We start from the raw sequence: 19,998 nt of genomic DNA on the forward strand, positions 1-19,998 counted from the left end.
CCAACATGAGCATAATTTGTCGCGCATACACATACTCGTGCACTAGAGGGGGTCCGATATGCAGTGCGAAGATTTACAAGTTAACCTCAAAGCAAATAATAAAGAAAAATACTGGAAATAAATAAAATTAAGGGCAAACAGCTTGAACTGGCCAATGGCCACATTTTTGGCCGGTTCTTGATCTCATCTACGCAAAACCGTTATGATTTGCTTGCAATTTGTGTGTGTGTGTGTGTGTATGGATGTGTGCATGGGGACAGTGGCCAGCAGTGCCAAAGTGCAGCTCAATAAACTAAATAAAATACATAAAACCTATGTATTGGTACGCACACATACATACATATGTATATGCAATAAAACATACTGTCGTTGTTGCTTTATTTGTTACATTTGTTATACCCTGAACAGGGTATATAACCACTAAGTTTACCACGAAGTTTGTAACAACCCAATGAACTGTATATCGTCACCTAAAATGCAAAATAACGTAACATCACTTTTTATAATTTTACGGATAATGGAGAAGCGTGATAATATAAACCACTCATATTGAAACAAAATTTGAGTTTTGGTTATAAAATGGTTATGTATTACTTATAAAATGGTTATATAGTGGTTATATCTAACAGCGGTAGCTAAAATGAATAACTCAAGCAATAAAAAGCTCAATTTCAATTGTTTTGAGATACGTTGCTTGGCATTTTAGGTGACGGTATATAAATATCGAGCCAAGTCGTTTTAGTTCTATCCGTCGCTTTGTATATACACGCAGTAGTCTTTCGATTTTTGAGATATCGCTCTGAAATTTTGCACACGTTCTTTTCTCGCTAAGAAACTGCTCATTTATCGGAATCGAAGATATCGAACCACTATAGCATATAGCTAACAAACAAACTGAATGATCAGAATGAAGTGTTTGAATGAAAAACTCTTTCAGCTTACGACATACCTCCACAAAATTTAACATGAATTATTGCCTTTAGCAGTGGAGCAATTCCCGAAAATTTTTGCTGGAACCGATCGCTATAGCGTATAGCTGCCATACGAACTGAACGATCAAAATCAAGTTCCTGAAAAGAAAGCTCTTTCATTTGGCGACATATTTTCAAGAAATTTGGCATGTGTAATTGTCTTTGATCATAATGCAATCTAGCAAAAAAAATTCAGATCGCACTGCTATAGCATATAGCTGCCATACAAACTGAACTATCGGTTTCAAGTGCGTGTGTGGAAAACTTTTTCAGTTGACAAGATATCTTCATGCAATTTTGCATGAGTAGTTGTCCAAAGCATCGTAATAATATCCGAAGAAATTGTTCAGATCGTACAGTTATAGCATATGGCGCCATACAAACTGAAGCATCAAAGTTCTTGTATGGAAACTTTTTTATTTGTGGAGGGTATTATAGTTGCGGTGCAACCGTCTTTAACGTTTTTGTTTTTTTGTCTTCATTCTTTTTTTATTTCGATGCCATTTTATAAATAATGTGATTTATGCTCAACTGAAAGGAAATGTTCCGTAGGCAGCTGCTTGGCAACACTAAATACTCTGATATATGAGCCAAATATTACATAACACACATGTACAAGTGGGCATAAAACTGTAGTTTACAGCAGGCTAGCACCAAAGTATAACGGTACATACGAGAGCAGCTCAAAATGTTTAATAGTTATTACATATAAATATATTGCTAACGGCATGTTGCTATACTCTAGTCGACTTTTAGGCGTACGACATAGCTCAGTGGTATTTGTGCCAGTCAAGTTAGTCTAGTTGTTGTTTTTTTTGTTCCTAATTTTTTTTTTTTAATATTTTTAAATAAGCAATATCGATCTTTAAATTTTTAAGGCAACTATATGCTATAGTGATTTGATATGGGGGATTCCGATAAGTGAGCAGTTTCTTGGCGAGGAAAAAACGTGTGCAAAATTTCAGAGTGATATCTCAAAAACCGAGGGACTAATTCGCTTATAAATAGACAGACGTCGAATTCCATTCGCTTTGTAGATATGCGTCGCCTTTTTAATCAATACTTAAGATTTATGGACATCACATTAGGAAGGCTCCTCTAGCTGCCCCAGTGGATTTATTAGTGACCGCACGAGAAGTCAGCGTATTTACCTAAACTAACCTAACCTAGTGAAGGCGGTCTTTATGGCGTAAATTTGAGCAGGGTTATCAAAATCTACTCAGAAGAAGAGAGCCACCCAATGGTATGGCTACATAATAGAACCCAGTATTGATTCGTTTGCAACACACATAGCTTTAGTACTATTACTAGCTCTAGTGCTTTCCTTCTTCGCGTGCGCATGCAAAACTTATCGAACTACTCTAGTAACTGTTGGCCGTATGTCATCTTTATCCTCTCCTCTACTACGCAATGTAGTTGGTCTATATATACATATAGTGTGTACGTATGTATGTGTGCGTGTGTGTTTAATGAAAATAGTAGTGTCGACTGAACGCTGTGACAAATAAATTGCAGAGCTTAAAATCATCAGAGAAACAGTTGTTGGTGTTGTTGTTGTTGGCATTACTTCTTTATTGCGTACATTTTTGGCAATTGTGGCAACTTGGAAAAATTGTGTAGTCAAGCATGCACACGACTACTGATGGCCGCAAATACTTAAAGGTATGGATAAGCGTAGTTGCAAGGCAATTCATGCAACTTCAATTGGTGCGAAAGTTCATGCAACTGCTTTAGGGTTGCACGTAACTGAATAATTCAGAATGAATCCATAAGTCGTTCATATCGAGACCTCCACGTTAAGTGTCTGCCATTCATCGAATGGTTGTTGCATACTTCTCACATTCTAGCTTCCTCAGCGAGAGAATTGAATCTGACAAGACCGAGAAGCCACCTGAAGCAACAAAAAAACTCCTTTTCTACCACTTAACTGCCTCTCCGAGTTTTCCAAGCTCATTTGAATGCATCACTAATCTAATCTAATTCGAGCCACTATGTATAGCTTAAAACATTCAACTATGCCATTCCAACACAGCAATAGCCTACCTCTACTTTACCGGTTATATTACCGGTTAAAATAGATGTTTCTTGAAAACACGCAGATTAGGAAATAAGACTTGGACTCAAATAACATTTCCCATCAGTTTAAGATTTTCAACATGAAATTCCTTAGGGTATAAGCTCAATGTTTCCTTTTTAGACTAACCTAGTCTAGTCCAAAAGACTACTCGCTAATGATATTCTTTCCTGTAAACATATCAAGAACTCAAGTTCAACCAAATGATGCAATTTCCAAGTCATTCGTACTCGCTAAAGTCGTTTTTTTTTTTAATTTTTCTAAAATCAATAATTAAATCTGTCATTCCATAATTAATATTCTGTTCTGGACTTAACATCACTCTCGACGAACGAAGACCAAACTCAACAAGTCACTCATCACCCTCGTACTTTACGCAGTGGCAACGGCGAATACCGAAGTCGATGGAACGATGAGATGTACGAGACATAGTTCATTGAGCCTGGCTAGGTGATGTCGTCCGAATGGATGAAAATACTACAAATTTGAAAGTATTCGACGAAGTACCCACCGGTGGAAGCAACGTAAGAGGAAGACTCCGTTGGAAAGATCAGGTGGAGAAGTGCATGGGTACACGACCAGTGTGCAACATTTAATTCGAAATGGTCACCTACTGCTCTGACTCAAGGCCTCTAACTTTTCGGCCATAGAACAATAGCGGCACATAAAGTTTCTATTCTATGCGCCAATAAACATTTTTTTGAGAATATCGAAATATCTCTGTGATATTCGATTAGATATATTCATTTTCTTATAACTCTGACCACTGTAGTGCAATGGTTTAAAATCTGCACTTCAAGACGGCCAATCATCTGCACCTATGCTGGGGGTTTTTGCTCGTATGCTGGAGCCATCGCATCGAAGTTAACAGGTCAGTTGAAAAGTTGAAAAGCCCTCGGCCTACCATAGTAAGACAAAAGAGCATTCCAAAATATAGGAGCCATAACCTTAGCAGCCGACTGTTGCATTCTTCTATGCTTTGGAGCTGGTTCATCGTGTGCAATCCACTCGGCCGACTGTTGAATGAACTATCTGAGCGGCCGACAATTTTACCTAGTGTTTCGAGGTAAAAAAACTTTAAATTGAGAAAAATTAAAAAAGGGGTTCAATAGGATGGTGTCCTCTTTCCGTTGCTGTTTTACTTCTACAATATATCTCGATACTCCCTCAACCAGCTGATGAAATTACTATCACTCGTACGCTAATGATTGCACGATAATAACGGCGGGCAATGGAATCGAGGACTGTCCTAAGATTTTCGGGGTGAGACTCGACAGCCTGTGTTCTTCACTCCTCACACGACCGCGATTATTGACAAAGTACAGAGCCGCAACAAAATACTGAAGTCACGGGAAGAAGACAAAGAAACGTTGTGACAATCGGCCGGCCAATATGGTCGCCTGGATGCAATGAAACTCCGGACAATAACAGGAGGCTTCTTGATGTCTCCTATCGAATATATGCATAGTGAAACCCGCATGCTCTCTGTTAATCAGCATAGTATACTCCTCTCCAGCATACAACAAGTCACGGCATGACTAACCATCATTTTGCATGCCCAGTTAACCCTACACATCTGACACTCCTCTCCCTATGGTCCGACCACGTAGAAACAGCACATTTCCTAAGCCTACCGTTGGATGCCTTAGATGACAACATATCTGAAACTTACCACCCAAAAGGGACTAGATRACCATTACAACAACAACATCATTTCGTCTCATACGAACTAAGCAAACCAGTGTTGATTTCTATGGTGCAGAGTCCAAGTAATGTTAATCGATGCAAACCTTGGCTTCAACAGTGTCTTTTCCGCCATAAAGCAATATTTTTTCCACACAAAAAGTAATGATAAATATCTGATATCTAATATTAGCAACCAAATACCGTCACTACAGCGCTACCCAATTTGGTAAGCCGTAAGCTCGAAACTCACAGCGCAAAATATTCACCAGCCACGGCGCCATGGCCAACTAAAGCCGTAAAGCATAAAAATTCATTATACAACACACATTTGAAAGGCAGATTTCAGCAGCAACGACAAATTGAAGGGATTTTCATTAGTTCCTACTATTTATTTGTTGTTTCAACGACTGTTTTTTTCTTTCTCCTCCTCCAATCAATTTATCAATTTTTATTTAATTCGTCGGCGTCGAAAAAAAACAACAAATGCGCGCAAACGCCTTTTGTTACGCGCTACGAATCCGTAGGCAAAACTTAAGCTGGCTTCGCGTCTTGTTGTTGCCGTGCGCCGCCAAGCATGGTGGCTGATCTTTCACAAACTCTCTCTGCCACTGACATCGCGCTCTCTCTTTTCGCTATTTTAGATAAAAMATCGATTTTTACGACGTCAAGGTCGTCAAACTAGTTTGTTGCTGTGACAATCATATTATTAAAACCATGACGTTGGCGATCGTTTGGCACATTTGGCGCCGTTTTGAAGTCAGGCGCACGCACACACAGCAATATATGTCGCATGTGTGTGTGTTTTTATGTGAGTGGCTGGTGATTTTTCTATTTTGCTAACCACATACCTTGTTCTATTGATCAGTGGCTATTGGTGAGTATCTTTGTGTTTGGCGAGATTTCTTTCGACCATAAATGGCAGTTGAACTCGAGACATAACAATAACAACAACAGTAGCTTAACAGCTTAACAGCTCGCGGTTATCAGCGCGACAAACATCCGTCTCACTGTGCGCAGTCGCTCGGCGGTGTTTTGCCTGCAGCGTTAAGCTAATAGCAGTGTCTGCGCGCGCGCCAAGCTTCGCAAAACAACGTGACGCTACTGGCGTTGCTCGCAACGAAAGCGCCAAGTGCTGCAACGTGAGTGCGCTCTGAAGCGCCACTTGTTGCGCGTCGTTCGCAAGGCTGGGCGCCAATTCCATGAACTAAGTTAGCGCCGGTAAGCTAAACGTCAGCGGCATAGAATCCTATCACTGAAACTATTGACGTTTCATATGCTCGCGCTCAAGCTGAAACCAAGCGCGATAATGAATTAGCGCTTGTTCTTTGGCGCTGTTAGTGTTGTAAATCATGGCGCGTTTGTTGTGACGCTGCCTTTAAGTGGCGCCAAGCTGCTTTCCTAAGTAGTTGGAATGCTGCAAATGACATAAAGTAGCCGGAAATTGCATCAAATCGCGTCAAAAAAATAGCTAAATCACTTTTTAAGCGCGCCGCATTCCATTAACCATCATACGCGCTAGCTTAAAGGCGACGGCGCGCAGGCGCATACCATTTTTTTTTTTTGACTACGCTTTTCATTTTGCGATTTTTCTAAGCTCTCACTAACATGTTTACGCTTAGTTTTTTTTTTTTTTTTTGTATTTAAATTTCTTGCTTTAGTATCTGTTTCCAATGCACGCTCTGCAAACTCATTGTTTGCATTGTGGCGCTCAACAAAACTCAGCGCTCGCTCTGCCTAGCTCTACCGCCGCGCTGCGCCAACGCTGGCAACCCTATAGGACGGCGCGTTGCCTCGCTGATCGCTGATCAGCGTTATTAACATTCAACCCGCCAATAATTTTTTAAGTGGGCGTAACCAAAAACACACTGGCGCCACCTTCATTGTTGACGCTTGTCTGTACAACAACAATGCCAAACACATACGCGCATACGTTTTGTTATTGTTATGAATATTAACTTGATTTGCTGGCCGTTTTTATGAACTTTTTCTTCTTTTCTTTTGTTTTGTTAATATGTCGAGCGCGCGGTGCTGCGCCAGGTCTTGGCGCTTAACAAAAATCGCCTTTACTTTTGTTACAAGACGGCGGCGCGCGCTTAAAGCGAAATCGGATCATTACGCAGTGGATTCGTAAACAATTTGAGCTGGATTTGCTATCGAATTTATGTTTTGACTATTTCTTTTGTTGTTGTTATTATTATTGATGTTGATGATTTTTTGTTGTTGTTGTTTTAAATTGTGTGGCTGTGTGTGTTCTTAGGTGTGTGAATTGCTAGCGGCAGGAACGCATGCGCATAGCGTTCGCTATAAAATTATGCGCGTTGCACCGGCCAAATTGGATTTAATAGTGTTATATGTACAGTTATATCTGTGTATATACTTATGCATAAATGTGTGTACACATATTTATTATTATTTTTTTTTTATATTTTTTTTTTATTTTTTTTAAGCAGAGTTCTATCTTAAAATCCATTTATAATATTAAAACACATATGTACATATGTATACACACTCATACAAACACATACACCGGCACTTCGCCACGCGCTCATTAATCTGTCGGCTCGTAAAATTCATTTTATGCTTATATGAAATTATTATTCTTCATAAAATTAAAATTATGGCTTCATCTCGCCAATTTGACACAAAATGCTATGGCGTCTATGGCTGTAAAAGCAGCTGCATGCACACACACATGCACACGCATACAAATAACTATAAGCATTAATACCAATTCTCCGAAGACCTAATCATAAAGTCATAAAGCGTTATGTAAATAAATACATTGCATATTAATCGGCGCTTTAAGCTTTCTAACGAAACTTAGAAAGGGAAGAAGAAGCAGCAGCAGCCACCACCGCCGTAGCCTCAACGTCGGAGGAAATAAAAATTAACTAATTCTTAATCTAAAATTTTAAATCGAAATTATTTAATTTATATGTAAATGCATATGCATAGTACATATGTACATGTATGTAATCTCAAACACACATATATGCATGTATGTGTGTGTGTGTGTGCCTATGTCTATTTATATGCCTATAAGTAAACTTAATCCGCACATTTATATGCGTCAAAGCGTGGCGAATCGGCATTACCTGTTCTATTTGTCTGCTTATGCATATGAAACTCTAAAAACTCTAAAAACAACCAACGACATAGGTACTTTTTATTGAATAGTTTTTTCGGTAATTTATGGAATTGATCTCTATCGTCGAACGCACACACATATTGATACAAATAATAATACAATAATACCCGTAATAATAAAAACAAGCGCAACAACAATACAAATGTTATTAAAAACAATATTAACTAAAAGACAAAAAAAAACATTGCACCGAAAATCACAAATTAAAATATTTTCATAGAAGAACTTGATTTCGATCGCTCATTTTGTATGACAGCTATGTATATGCTATAGTAGTTCGATGTTAGCGTTTCGACAAATGAGCAGCTTCTTGGGATCTTTGTTGACATTTTTTGAGAAAAATGTGTGTACTAATCTAATAATGAATTTTGAGTTTTGAAAAATACAGAAACTTCAAATTTAATGAGTAATGTTTATTATCATTTGAAGATACTTTCTGTGTCATTTATTTTTTGAAGATTATCTCTTTCAAATGTTGGCCGGGGCTACATCGATGACACGCTCGAGCATTTCGACTGGTAACTGTCGAATGATACGCGTGATGTTTGTCTCCAAGAACTAAATCGCAGGGGGATTGTCTGCGAAGACTTTAGACCTTCCATTTCAGTGCTTAACTTTAGACATCCAATAGTCGGTTATCGTGGCGCTATAATGATCGCCATCGACGATTACGTTCTCACCGGCATCATTTTAGAAGAAATATGGACCGCTGATTCCACAGGTCCACAAACCACACTAAACCTTTGATTTTTCTGGATGAAATGGCAGCTCTTGACTCTCTTCAGGTTGCACTTTTTCCCAAACGCGGAAACTTTGCTTGTTTACATACCCATTCAGCCAGAAATATGCCAAATCGCTGAACAAAATTTTACTATAAGTTAAATATCGGATCTTCTTTGAACTTTTCAAGAGAGCATGTAGCGAAGCGATGTCGCTTCGGTAGGTCGAGCAATTTCAGTTATTGCTCAATACTGGAATACTGGGTCTCAAGATAGGTGCCGGTGTTGCGAAAATTACACTTAGTACCTTTACTTGGCTCACCCGTTATTGTCTCGATTAAAATTCTATTGAATCTCCCTTCTTAGTACAATTTAAAAAAAAGTGGAAATACTGATGCTTAGTGTAAGTCACACCTACTTGCACCTATGCATAATTTAGACACATTGCGATTAGTGAACAATAGTAGCTTTGCAAAGTCTAAAGGAAAGCAGCACAGTTGGGCGGTTGAAAGCGAGACATATCGATTTTCTGAAACAATTCAAAACAAATTTAAAGAAATCATGCTATGATATATCCGCTTAAGGTTGGAATTCAATAGTTACTCTGCTGAGAATACCCTCTAGACGTGAGTGGAAAAGAGGCTTGATAAAGGTTGAGCAATATCTCAATTCATAACGACGGGTCCAAAATGAACTGCTGAGTATGGACAACGGTACACGCCAAGCATCTTTACACCACTCTTTATCCCTCCACCAAACTCAGCAAATATCTTCCACGCGGCAGCACTAGACAAAGAGTAGTTTTGCCAAGCTCTATTGATAAATAAATGAAGATTGCACTGCGTCCCATAAATATATTGAATAACTAAGGAAGAATACAGAAAGCAACCATATATACAGATAGCCAGTAATTAACAATTACAGGAAGGCTTTAAGTTCACTGGCAGGTCAAGTCCACTTGTGTCAAAAGCACATTTTCAGCAACAAAGGAGTCAGGAGAAAATATTTCTTTTTAAAGAGAAAATCTACAGGTGAAGCAAAACGTTGGCTTGATGATGAGTTGCCGGACACTACTCCAGGAAAATCAACCAACAGGATTGGTATGCTAAGTTTAGACGTGATGAAATGAACAACTAAGACGATGAACGCCCAAAAGAGGTTGCTACCGACGGACACATAAAAAATTCCACAAAAGTGCTTGATTTTGGGCTTTGAATTGCTTCCTCGTCTACCTTTTTCTAGAGTTCTGACCCTCGGCTATTATTTCCAGTTCTTAGATTTCAAAAGGATGCTCGCAGCGAAGAAATTTTCATCGAATGCAGATGTGATCGCCGAAGCTGAGCATTTCGCATGAAATCCTTTCGAGGTGGTATAAGGGTCACCACAAAAGGAAGCAGAAGAGTAAACAGGAATATTATTTGCAAATGCGAAGCTTGAAACAATCCACAGAGGTTTTACTTGCTATCGACAGGTATCCATCGAACTCCTCTGCAAAAACTTATAAACGATATGGCTATATTTTAAAAGGAGTACGGGTATTGAAGAACCATTCGTTCGCCGTTCCTTCAACTTGCTCAAGTGGTAATCGTCATATTTGTGCAGTACTCTTGTTGACTTAGCCAAAACCAGTGTACATTTTTTTCTTAGACTCCACTTTTTGCCACATCTTAAAGCTCTCGCACATAGCAAGAATCTAATTAATCAGATTATATTGTGGTTATTTTTATTATTTTTTTATTTTATTTTATTTTATTTTTATTTTCTTTTCTTATAAAAAATTCTAGCTAAAACTCTCTGCAGCGCATTTACCTTTTTATCAATTTTATTTATACCGCTTGCAATCCGCTCTGTTGTTATACTTTGTCAGCCAATGATTTCAATCACACGAACATTTTCTGTTTGACATATTTTCATAAGAGCTTTTAATTATCTCTTAATTAAAAAGATAAATCTCTTAATTAAAGTTATGCTCTGTAAAGTTGCGCTGCTTGTACCAGAGAAATAATAAGATAAACTTAATCGAATGCAAAGAGACGCCAGACAAGATTTGCATATTTCTTAAGCGCCAGTCATAAGAGAGACAGACTAACCACAGGCAGAAAAACAAGCGGCGCATATTAACCCAGTACAAAATAAATCAGAACTGGTTGGAAAGAACTAGTAGTTGGCTTCGAACAGTGCTTACACTTTGAGTAAAATAAATATAGGAAAAACGTTAACTTCCGTATAAGGACTTCATTTTGATCGTTCAGTTTGAATGGCAGCTATAAGCTATAGTGGGCCAATATGAACATTTTAATCGTTGTTGCTGTTGTTTCAGACCGTAATTTATGCCAAATTTCTTGAAGATATCTCCAATCGAAGAAGTGTTCTATCAATAAATCCATCGATTGATGCGATGTGTGAGAAGTGGCGCCGAGCTGACATGTGCGACAAATGTTCCCGAGATTACGTTCTCATCGGCATAATTTTTGAAGAAATATGGACCGATTATTCCATGCAGCCCTACTGCTAAGAGTTACTTTAAACTATCTAGTGAAGTTTACCCTTTTAGGTGCTATGCACCGATTGACAGGTGCTGAGTGTGCCAAGTAGGCCTTGCAGAGCAAGCACTTGATTCCGATCGTACCGTTTGTATGGTTCAGTTTCAGTAGTCCGATATCTTAGATTCCAATAAAAAAAAGACGAATGAACAAACAGAGTGAAGGACACGGTTAATTTGCTCAGATCGCTAGGCTGATGTTTCTGTCTGGATGTTAGAAACTTCGTGACAAACTTAATAGAAAGAACTAATGGAGTGCTGAAAAAGCTTTGCGTTTATAGCTTATTTGTCATTGTTGTTAGATGTATAGCTAGTTAAGTACGAGTTCTTATAATTTCCATACTCTTAGAAATGTAACCTCGACAACGGTCATGTTGTATTGGAAATGGATTAGGAGGAGCAGTCATAAGCCGGAAAGAGAAGGAGGCAAAACTGATGCTACAGGAGAAGAAGAGACTTGAAATTCGAGCAATTCAAAATATCAACTGCAGCTAAGCGACTTACATTTAGTCTTAACTAGCATATGAGGTATATTCAGATCAAAAATATGAGAGAAAAAGTGGCGTTAGGAATAAACTTTTAGTAGGGTTTTTTGTTTAGATTATATATCACATATTCTAACAACATTAGGGTCTCTAAACTTGCATCTGTTGATATATCGCTGGCTTACGAAAGCATATTAGGTAGTCCAAGACTTTAGTTTGACTTACGATTACTTGAAAAGCAGCTATAGATTCGACGTTTATAGCTTTGTACTTATATTTCTCTCTAACAGCATTTAGGGGGCGTGGTAATGGTGTGTTTTGTTTTTATATACTCGATATTATTTATAATTATTTCTTATATTTTTGTATCATCTTCTCTCCTTTTGTACAAATTCTTTACAGAATGGATTCGTAAACTGTGAAAAAGGAAGCTGTCCACCGATTGACGATTGCTATTTATTAGATCCCAAACCGCGTGACACATGTTGTAAAAAATGCAAAGGTGAGTGGGTTGCATAACTTTTAAATTAATTGTAAGGTTCCATGGAAACCAATGAATAATTTCGAGAATGTAGACATATAGCTGCTAACTGCTTTAGATGTCATTTTCTACCATTCCCTCTCATACATACATATAATGCGAGAACATTTCATTCATGATGCGTCAAACGGTGTACCTCATTACTAATGTTGAATCATATACTATATAACATAAAATATAACCACAAACTCATTAAAAATAAATTTAAGTAAGATAAAACTGTTTCTATTGTTGCCTGCTCTTTCAGGTTGTATATACCGTGGTATACCATACCCAAGTGGCTCTGAGTGGGCTGATCCCGAAGATCCTTGTAAGACTTACAAATGTGTGGCCAGTGTTGTCACCGAAACGACAATGAAATGCTTCAATCAGTGCGATGATGAACACGTCATACCGCCAAAACCCGGTGAATGTTGTCCGACGTGTCAAGGTAAGTGCTTAGAACAATATAAAATGACTATGGATGGTAATCCCGTGTAAATTAAGAAAATTGCGTCTACTTAATGGTGTCTAATTGTAGATAGTGTTGTCATAACTTGAAGCAGTTCTGTAATCGAACAGGGCACATATTAATCTATATTAATCTAAAAACTATTTCCTCGAAACTACAACAAAAACAAGAAACAAGAGAGCAAGAAATGTGCAGAAATCTAAAATAATTCAATTAACAGTTCACAGTATTTTCAGAAAAATTAATATTTGTGCCACCCGGTAGCTAATTTTTTTGAGGTATTTTATCTTAGAATATTTCGAAAGGATCCCAAAATGCTCTAAATGTCAGAATATTTTAGGTTGTATAAGAAGAAATTCGACTGATACGATCGGAGCAGATTTTGGAGCACCCTGTTGTCTACAGGGAAACATTAGTTCTGAAAAAATATCATAAGCTTACGATGGAATATTACTAATTATTTATGTATTTAAAATACTAATTGTTAAAAAAATGTATACGGGATTTCTTCTACACTTCGGGATTAGTCAGAAATGTTGAAATCATACGTTTTTTATTAAATTCCCAAAAATTAATTTTAATCCTTTTTTTAATAAATTCCATGAAAATAATTCGAATCCCGATATAAATCCCGAAAACTAAATAATATTTCGGGATTATAAATAATATTTTGGGATTCCCTCTACATTTCGGAATTAATTCTTTATTAATTTCTTAAAAATAATTTCAATCCCGTTATAAATCCCGAAATCTAAATAATATTTCGGTACTACCTCTACACTAGGGAGATGTACACTAAATTTGAAATCAGAAATATTTTTTATTTAATTCTCAAACAATAGTTTAAATCCCGAAATATAAATAATTATAAAACCTGAAATCTAAATAATATGTTTCAATACTATTTCGGGATTACCTCTACACTTCGGAAATAGAAAAAAGTTAATGTGCGAAATATTTTTTTTTTATTAAACTTTCAAAAAATAATGTGAACGCCGTTATTAATCCCGAAATCCATATAATATTTCGGGACTCTACACTTTTCGGGATTGCACAAAAATTGTTAAATCAGAAATATTTTTTTATTAAATTCTCAAAAAATATTTTGAATCACATAAAACTACCGAAATCTATAAAATATGTCGGGACTCTATACTTCGGATTATACAAGAATTTTGAAATCAAAAGTTTTTTTTTTTTTTCATTAAAATCCCAAAAAAAAAATTTGATTCCCATATTTCATGCTACCATATATACTAAACTAGTATGGCATTAAAAATAAGAAATATAGCGATGCTAAAGCTAATAACCGAAAACAAAATAGAAAAAATAACAATCGTACGTCATTCGCATAATCTGCAAAAGCATGACAGAATCACATTTAAAAAAAAATAAAGAAAAAAAATAAGAGAAAGAGAAAAAATAACAAAACATAAAAATTATAATAATAATGATTTCATATAGGATGGTATTGTATAGAAATCAAAGCAGCAGCGCACGAGCAAAAACAATAAATAAAAAAACAACAAAGTTCCTTCACACATCCCTCGCCCTCCCATATTGGCCCAAGCCTTGCGACATCATTCCAAAGCATTGGGTCAATATCCAAAAATAGTAAGCATCATATTCAATTTGATGGCATATTTAGCGCAATCACTTAAGTTGATTTCTCACTAATCTCTTGTCATAGTTGCGACATAATACAACAACAGCAATCACATCAACAAAAAGACAAAAACTGCCTCACTCGACTTTATAGCCATGTTCTATAAAAGCGGGGAATGTTGTTGACGCATAATACCACGCTGCTGTTGTTGTTATTGTTGTTGTTTTTATGAGTTTTTCTACTTTATTTTATGATTTGCCAATGACAATAATGTCATTAAATCATTTAAGCCACAATAAAACTTGATCGAAATTATTGTTTATGACAGAAGCACCGAATCACTAACTAATCGAATGAGTTGTGGTTTTTGTTGTTGACGCGTACAAATACAAATTATAATCGTGAAAATATATATAACCATACACACATACATATACACACTTGTTTATTTACTGTGCTGAAACATCTGGTTGATCGAGGTGAGACATTTTTGAGGTGGCAATGAGAAGAAAACATTTGCGATACTAGGATTGTTCGATAAGTCGGAGGACTTTAGATTGAGCAGCATATTTTTTTCCTGAAGTCAAATTGTTACTTCCTGAAACTTTATAGATCTATTAAGACACCTGGTTTCGCTTCCTTTTTACTTTATCCTTAGTTCTTTTCAAGTATGACCATATAAATATTAGCGGCATACGATCTACCTCTCTTACCACAAGACATGTTCTTTTTTCCAGCTGCTGAACTAAGAAGGGCTTTACTGAACTCTCTAAGTTACTTTAAGGCCTTCTCTTACAAAGAACAGAGACATTATTTTCTTTATATTTATATATAACAGAGGTACTCCGTAAGCCCTAGGTTTCATTCCGCTTTTCAACGAATATCCAAGTGTGATTTTTGTAATAATGATTGACTCATAGATTGAACAGGCACAAGTTCTCATGGAAATTCGTTGAATTTTTTTGCGCTTAACAATATCAATGTCGCCGTTCAGATCAAACAGCTCGTGCTTTCAACTTCTGCGATATTCATCGTTCAAGCGAATGGTTCCGAACACCTTGTGGAGAACAGTTCTTTCGAATGCCCGAAGTGATTTCTTATCTCGGTTCGTCTCCGTATATATTTCGGCGTCAAATAATAGGAGAGAGTTTTAGAGGTTAGAAAAGGCTCTGTTGTTAGGTTAGGTTAAACTGGTAGGCCAATAAGGCACACATAAACCAGTTTTGTTCCTTTGCGATACCAGATGGAGTTCAGTTCCTAGGTCCAAGAGAAGTGGTCCGTGAGGACTCTAGATGTTTTCAGCGTAGCCTTGCCAATGGGGGAAAAGTGCCGCCACAGTATTCTAATTATGTTCCTACAGACTCTTCTATCAAATGCCAAATAGAAATTTTGTGTACTTCCGATCTATCGCTTTGCAGTCTTGTACCCAAGTAGTTTGTTCCATGGGGTTTTGATTTTCTTTAACATGCTTCCGTCGAGATCGTCGTCTAAACAATGCATGGGTTTCTCAATGTTTATCACGTTTTCGTGTGTTAGCCGTACACCATTCTTGCCAATCTCGTCCACTATTTCATTGCCCTCGATGACTTTGTGGCCTGGTACCCAGTAGAAATGCAGTTGCTTACTTCTGGAAACACTTTCTACTTCTGCCCTGTTTCACAAGACACTTCTGGCTGATATGCGATACGAGGTTACTGTCTTGATTGCTACTTGGCTGTCTACGTAGATGTTGACTCTAGAATTGTCTGCAGGTGCAATAGAGACCAGCTCCGCTTCTATCGCAATAGAAAAGAGCTCAAATTGAAATATACTGCAGTAGTTCGTCAACTTAAAAGATTGCCTTATGGCCTAACTCTGGAAAGTATATTCTCGCACCAATTTCAACCTCTATTTTCGGCCCATCAGTAGAGGTTTAGAATGTTTCGCGAAGCTAACATACTACCTTTACGCTAGATATCATTTTCTATGTTTACTTTGAACCTTCTTTCCCGCCATTACCTACCGAGCTATGCCCGAAGGTTCTATATGTAAATTCTCCTACAGCCAGTAGTCATCCCGCCGATTTTGCTGTGCAGTTTTTAACGAAGAGTTCCATATGTTTCCTTGTTAAGACCTGTGATGGCAAACTCCTCCGCGTAGCCCAGAAATATTGTACTTTGAAATTAGGCAGTGCCATTGCGGATTAGATTTCCTGATCTGCTATCGATCGGCGTGGAGAGGTTCTTCCCGATTTTGACGGAGGTGATGATTATGCTCAAATGACTGACTTTTGCAGGAATTCCGAGGCTTTCGTGTTCCTTTCATTGGAAACCTCAGCAAATACATGACAAGATAAGTCTTTTAACGCGACTTGACTAAAATAACATAAATCCCAATTTGCATTAAAATAAAAGGAAAAAGGCTCGAAAACCTTTGTACATAAGATTTGTATCCGAAAAAAACTTTATATTAGCCGAATTTAGTTCACTCGCCAACGAAAATATGTGGTTCCAACCTTACTCTTAAACACTTCAAATGTTGAAGATACTTACAACCTTCTCTTCTCTCCACATCTATGTAATGAAAAACTTTCTCTTAATATGCAACTTTAGTTAAAGCTTAACTGCTTGATTTTACTTGAGAATTATTTTCTCTTACAGGTTGCAAGATCAACGGACAAGTGGTGGCCGAGGGTCAAGAGGTAGTCGGCTCGATAGACGATCGTTGTATGGTATGTCAATGTGCGCAAAACGAGCTCACATGCGCTAAGAAAACATGTCCCATACTCCAGTGCCCCATCTCAAAGCAAACGCAGAATCCCAATGAATGCTGTCCACGCTGTACCGAACAACGGGAATTCATGCCGGTGTATGGTAAGTAAGCGCTATGAATACCATAAAATATATAGTTATATATAGTTTAATGACTGAAGGAGCTGCCGTAATTTCGACTGAAAGCTTCAACAATATTTTACAAAATTTTCTTTTTCCTCACAAACTACTCCCCGACAGGCAAGTGCATTTTCAACAACAAGGTCTACTATGACAAGACGCAATTTATGCCCGATCGTTGCACCAACTGCACCTGCAGCAACGGCACCTCGATCTGTCAGCGCAACACCTGTCCCATACTGGAGTGCTCGCCCGAGTATCAGGAAATGGACGGTTGCTGCCCGCGTTGCATCAGCTCCGAGGTGCGCAACGAATGCATACACAAGGGTGTGACCTACATGAATAATGAAACGTGGAATTTAGGACCCTGCCGTTCATGTCGCTGCATTGCCGGACAAATACGTTGCTCAGAGATGCGTTGTCCGCCATTGAAATGTAACTCCAACGAAGTGAAGAAAACATTGCCGGGTGAGTGTTGTCCGCGCTGCATAGAGACGCCCGGTACATGCACCGTCTTCGGCGATCCACACTTCAAAACGTTCGATGGCAAATTCTTCAGCTTTCAGGGTTCATGCAAGTATCTGTTGACGGCCGACTGTCACGACAAGACATTCTCCATACGTTTGACGAACGATGGACGCGGCACGAAACGTTCGTCTTGGGCGAAAACGGTAACGCTGAAGATGCGCGGTATGCGCGTCACTTTGGGTCAGAAAATGCGCGTCAAAGTGAACGGTAGTCTTGTGATATTACCGTATAGCGGTGCAACCGGCACGCCGTTTGTCAACATCGAACGACTGGGCGAACACATAATGCTGCAAACCGATTTGGGTTTGAAACTCGAATGGGACGGCAACAATTTCCTACAAGTGACCGCAGCGACCGCCTACAAAAAGAAGTTATGCGGCCTGTGCGGCAATTACAATGGCATCGGACGTGATGATCTCAGCAGCCGTGATGGCAATAATCACACCGACAAAGAGGTATGGCGTTTTGCCAACTCCTGGAAGGAGGGCGGACCGAAAGCATGTTCGCGACGTGTGGAGAAGATATCGGCGCGTCCCAATTGCAAGGAGCGCAAAGCGAACGCCGCCTGTCGGTGGCTGCGCGAATCTGAAGTATTCGGTAACTGTGATAATAGACTAAATCCCAATAACTATTTTGACGCGTGCAAGATGGACGTGTGCGAGTGTCCCAATCGTATGTGTCATTGTGACAGTTTTGCGGCCTACGCGCACGAATGCCGACGCCTCGGTGTCGAAGTGTCGGAAGAGTGGCGCAAGCGCACCAAATGCCCGGCAGGTATGTGGCGCCGCAATGCAACCAAAATGGCGCTGCTGCAGCATCATCAACACATTAGCGACGACAGCGGCGGCGGCGGCGTCGTCGTCGTCGGAAGTGGTGTGCGCAGTGGCGTGCAAGCGCGTCGTCGCAAGCATCACCAACAGCAAAAGCAGCAGGCACAACAACAACTGGAACGGCAGCTGCAGCTGCACGTGCCGAAGAGTCTGCTGGCGCACAAGTCGCCGAATCGAACGCCGCCGCCGTTGCATTGAGGCGCGAGTGTGTCTACACATACATACATTCAACACAGAGCTACATTAGGCTATGAGTAATACACATACATAGGTATATACACACATACATGCATACAAATAAATTATGAATTTCATATTTAGCTAGAAAAAAGTGAAAGATTATTTATAAAACGAAGTAAGCGTAAAAGCATATTGCTTCTGCTCAGCTAATTTAAGCTTGTATATGTGTATGTGTGCGTTGATTTTTTTTTTTTTTTTTTTTTTGTGGAACTTAAGAAGTACCTACACTCTATTTGTACGTGTATTTGTAAAAGTAATGGAGGCATCACTGTTTTCTGTGCTGTTTTATACCACTTCGCTATTATTATTATTATCAATATACTTAATTATTACTCGATTAGTGCTTATTTAAACTTAGTTCTTTATATTCTATGTGTATTGTATATGTATTAGTAGCTCTTATGTGTGTTTATTTTATATTTTATTCTAAGTACTTTAGCGAAATTCGTCTACTTCAACCGTAACGGTTCCTAACTCACACACATGCACACACTAACAACCATACATATGTACATTTATTTGCATATACACCTCAAAACACTCATACTTGCACATACAAGCACCCATTTGCATGCAAAGGTTGGCATGCCCGTCTCACCTGCGAAATGAGTAGCGCAAATGGCACGCCTACGTCAAGCCAGTCACTGCAGCGCATTGTTGCCACTGAAACACCCATTTCTCCATAGAAGCCAAGCTCACAAATGTTCTTAAATTTGTTTTTTTTTTTTTTTAAATTACTACTTGCTAAAGTAGCAGCCATAAAATGCTTTTGTGACGTGCTTTAAGCACGATTTTCAAGTATTGACCCACAGTTTACAAAGAAATACTGTTACAATATTATTTTGTACTCTTTATTATTATAGAGATAAAATAATAATTGCAATTAAATAAAAATATGTTCGTCCATTTTTTTTTATTATAATTATTTTTTATTACTTTTCTGTATGCAGTTTTTTATTTTTTTATTGTGAATTTGAAATTATAATATTTTTAAATTTTTTAAACTTTATTTTTATTCTTTGTATTAAATGAATATTATGTTTTTTTTAACTTCAATTCATTTTTGCAAACAGGTAATTAGTTTTAACTCTTTCAAATAATTTGTTTTCAGCTTAAATTAGTTATCTTTAATTAAATTTGTTTTAATTAAATTTTAATTAATAATTGTGTTTTTTGTACATTCAATTATTTTTCCCACGTCATTTTGTACTCTATTTACTATTTTAGCTTTGTACTTGCAATTGATTCCCATATTTTCATTGTAGGTTTTTTTTCCATTTTTTTATAATTTTATAAATTTTATATAT

The 19,998-nt window shown here is 37.9% G+C and overlaps 1 protein-coding gene across 1 annotated transcript in view; it reads left to right on the top strand.

Annotated features, from left to right (window-relative positions):
* The window catches only part of LOC108968761 (BMP-binding endothelial regulator protein), a 132,173-nt gene extending 113,524 nt beyond the window's left edge, over positions 1-18,649 (top strand). The window contains exons 6-9 of the mRNA XM_018932993.1: positions 12,028-12,127; positions 12,414-12,596; positions 16,863-17,075; positions 17,214-18,649. Coding sequence (XP_018788538.1) covers positions 12,028-12,127; positions 12,414-12,596; positions 16,863-17,075; positions 17,214-18,649 — 1,932 coding nt within the window. The remainder of the gene's footprint in view (positions 1-12,027; positions 12,128-12,413; positions 12,597-16,862; positions 17,076-17,213) is intronic.
* Positions 18,650-19,998: the final 1,349 nt, after the last annotated feature.

This window comes from Bactrocera latifrons, unplaced genomic scaffold (assembly GCF_001853355.1).
Source record: "Bactrocera latifrons isolate USDA-ARS-PBARC rearing strain unplaced genomic scaffold, ASM185335v1 scaffold_23, whole genome shotgun sequence".
Lineage (NCBI taxonomy): Eukaryota > Metazoa > Arthropoda > Insecta > Diptera > Tephritidae > Bactrocera > Bactrocera latifrons.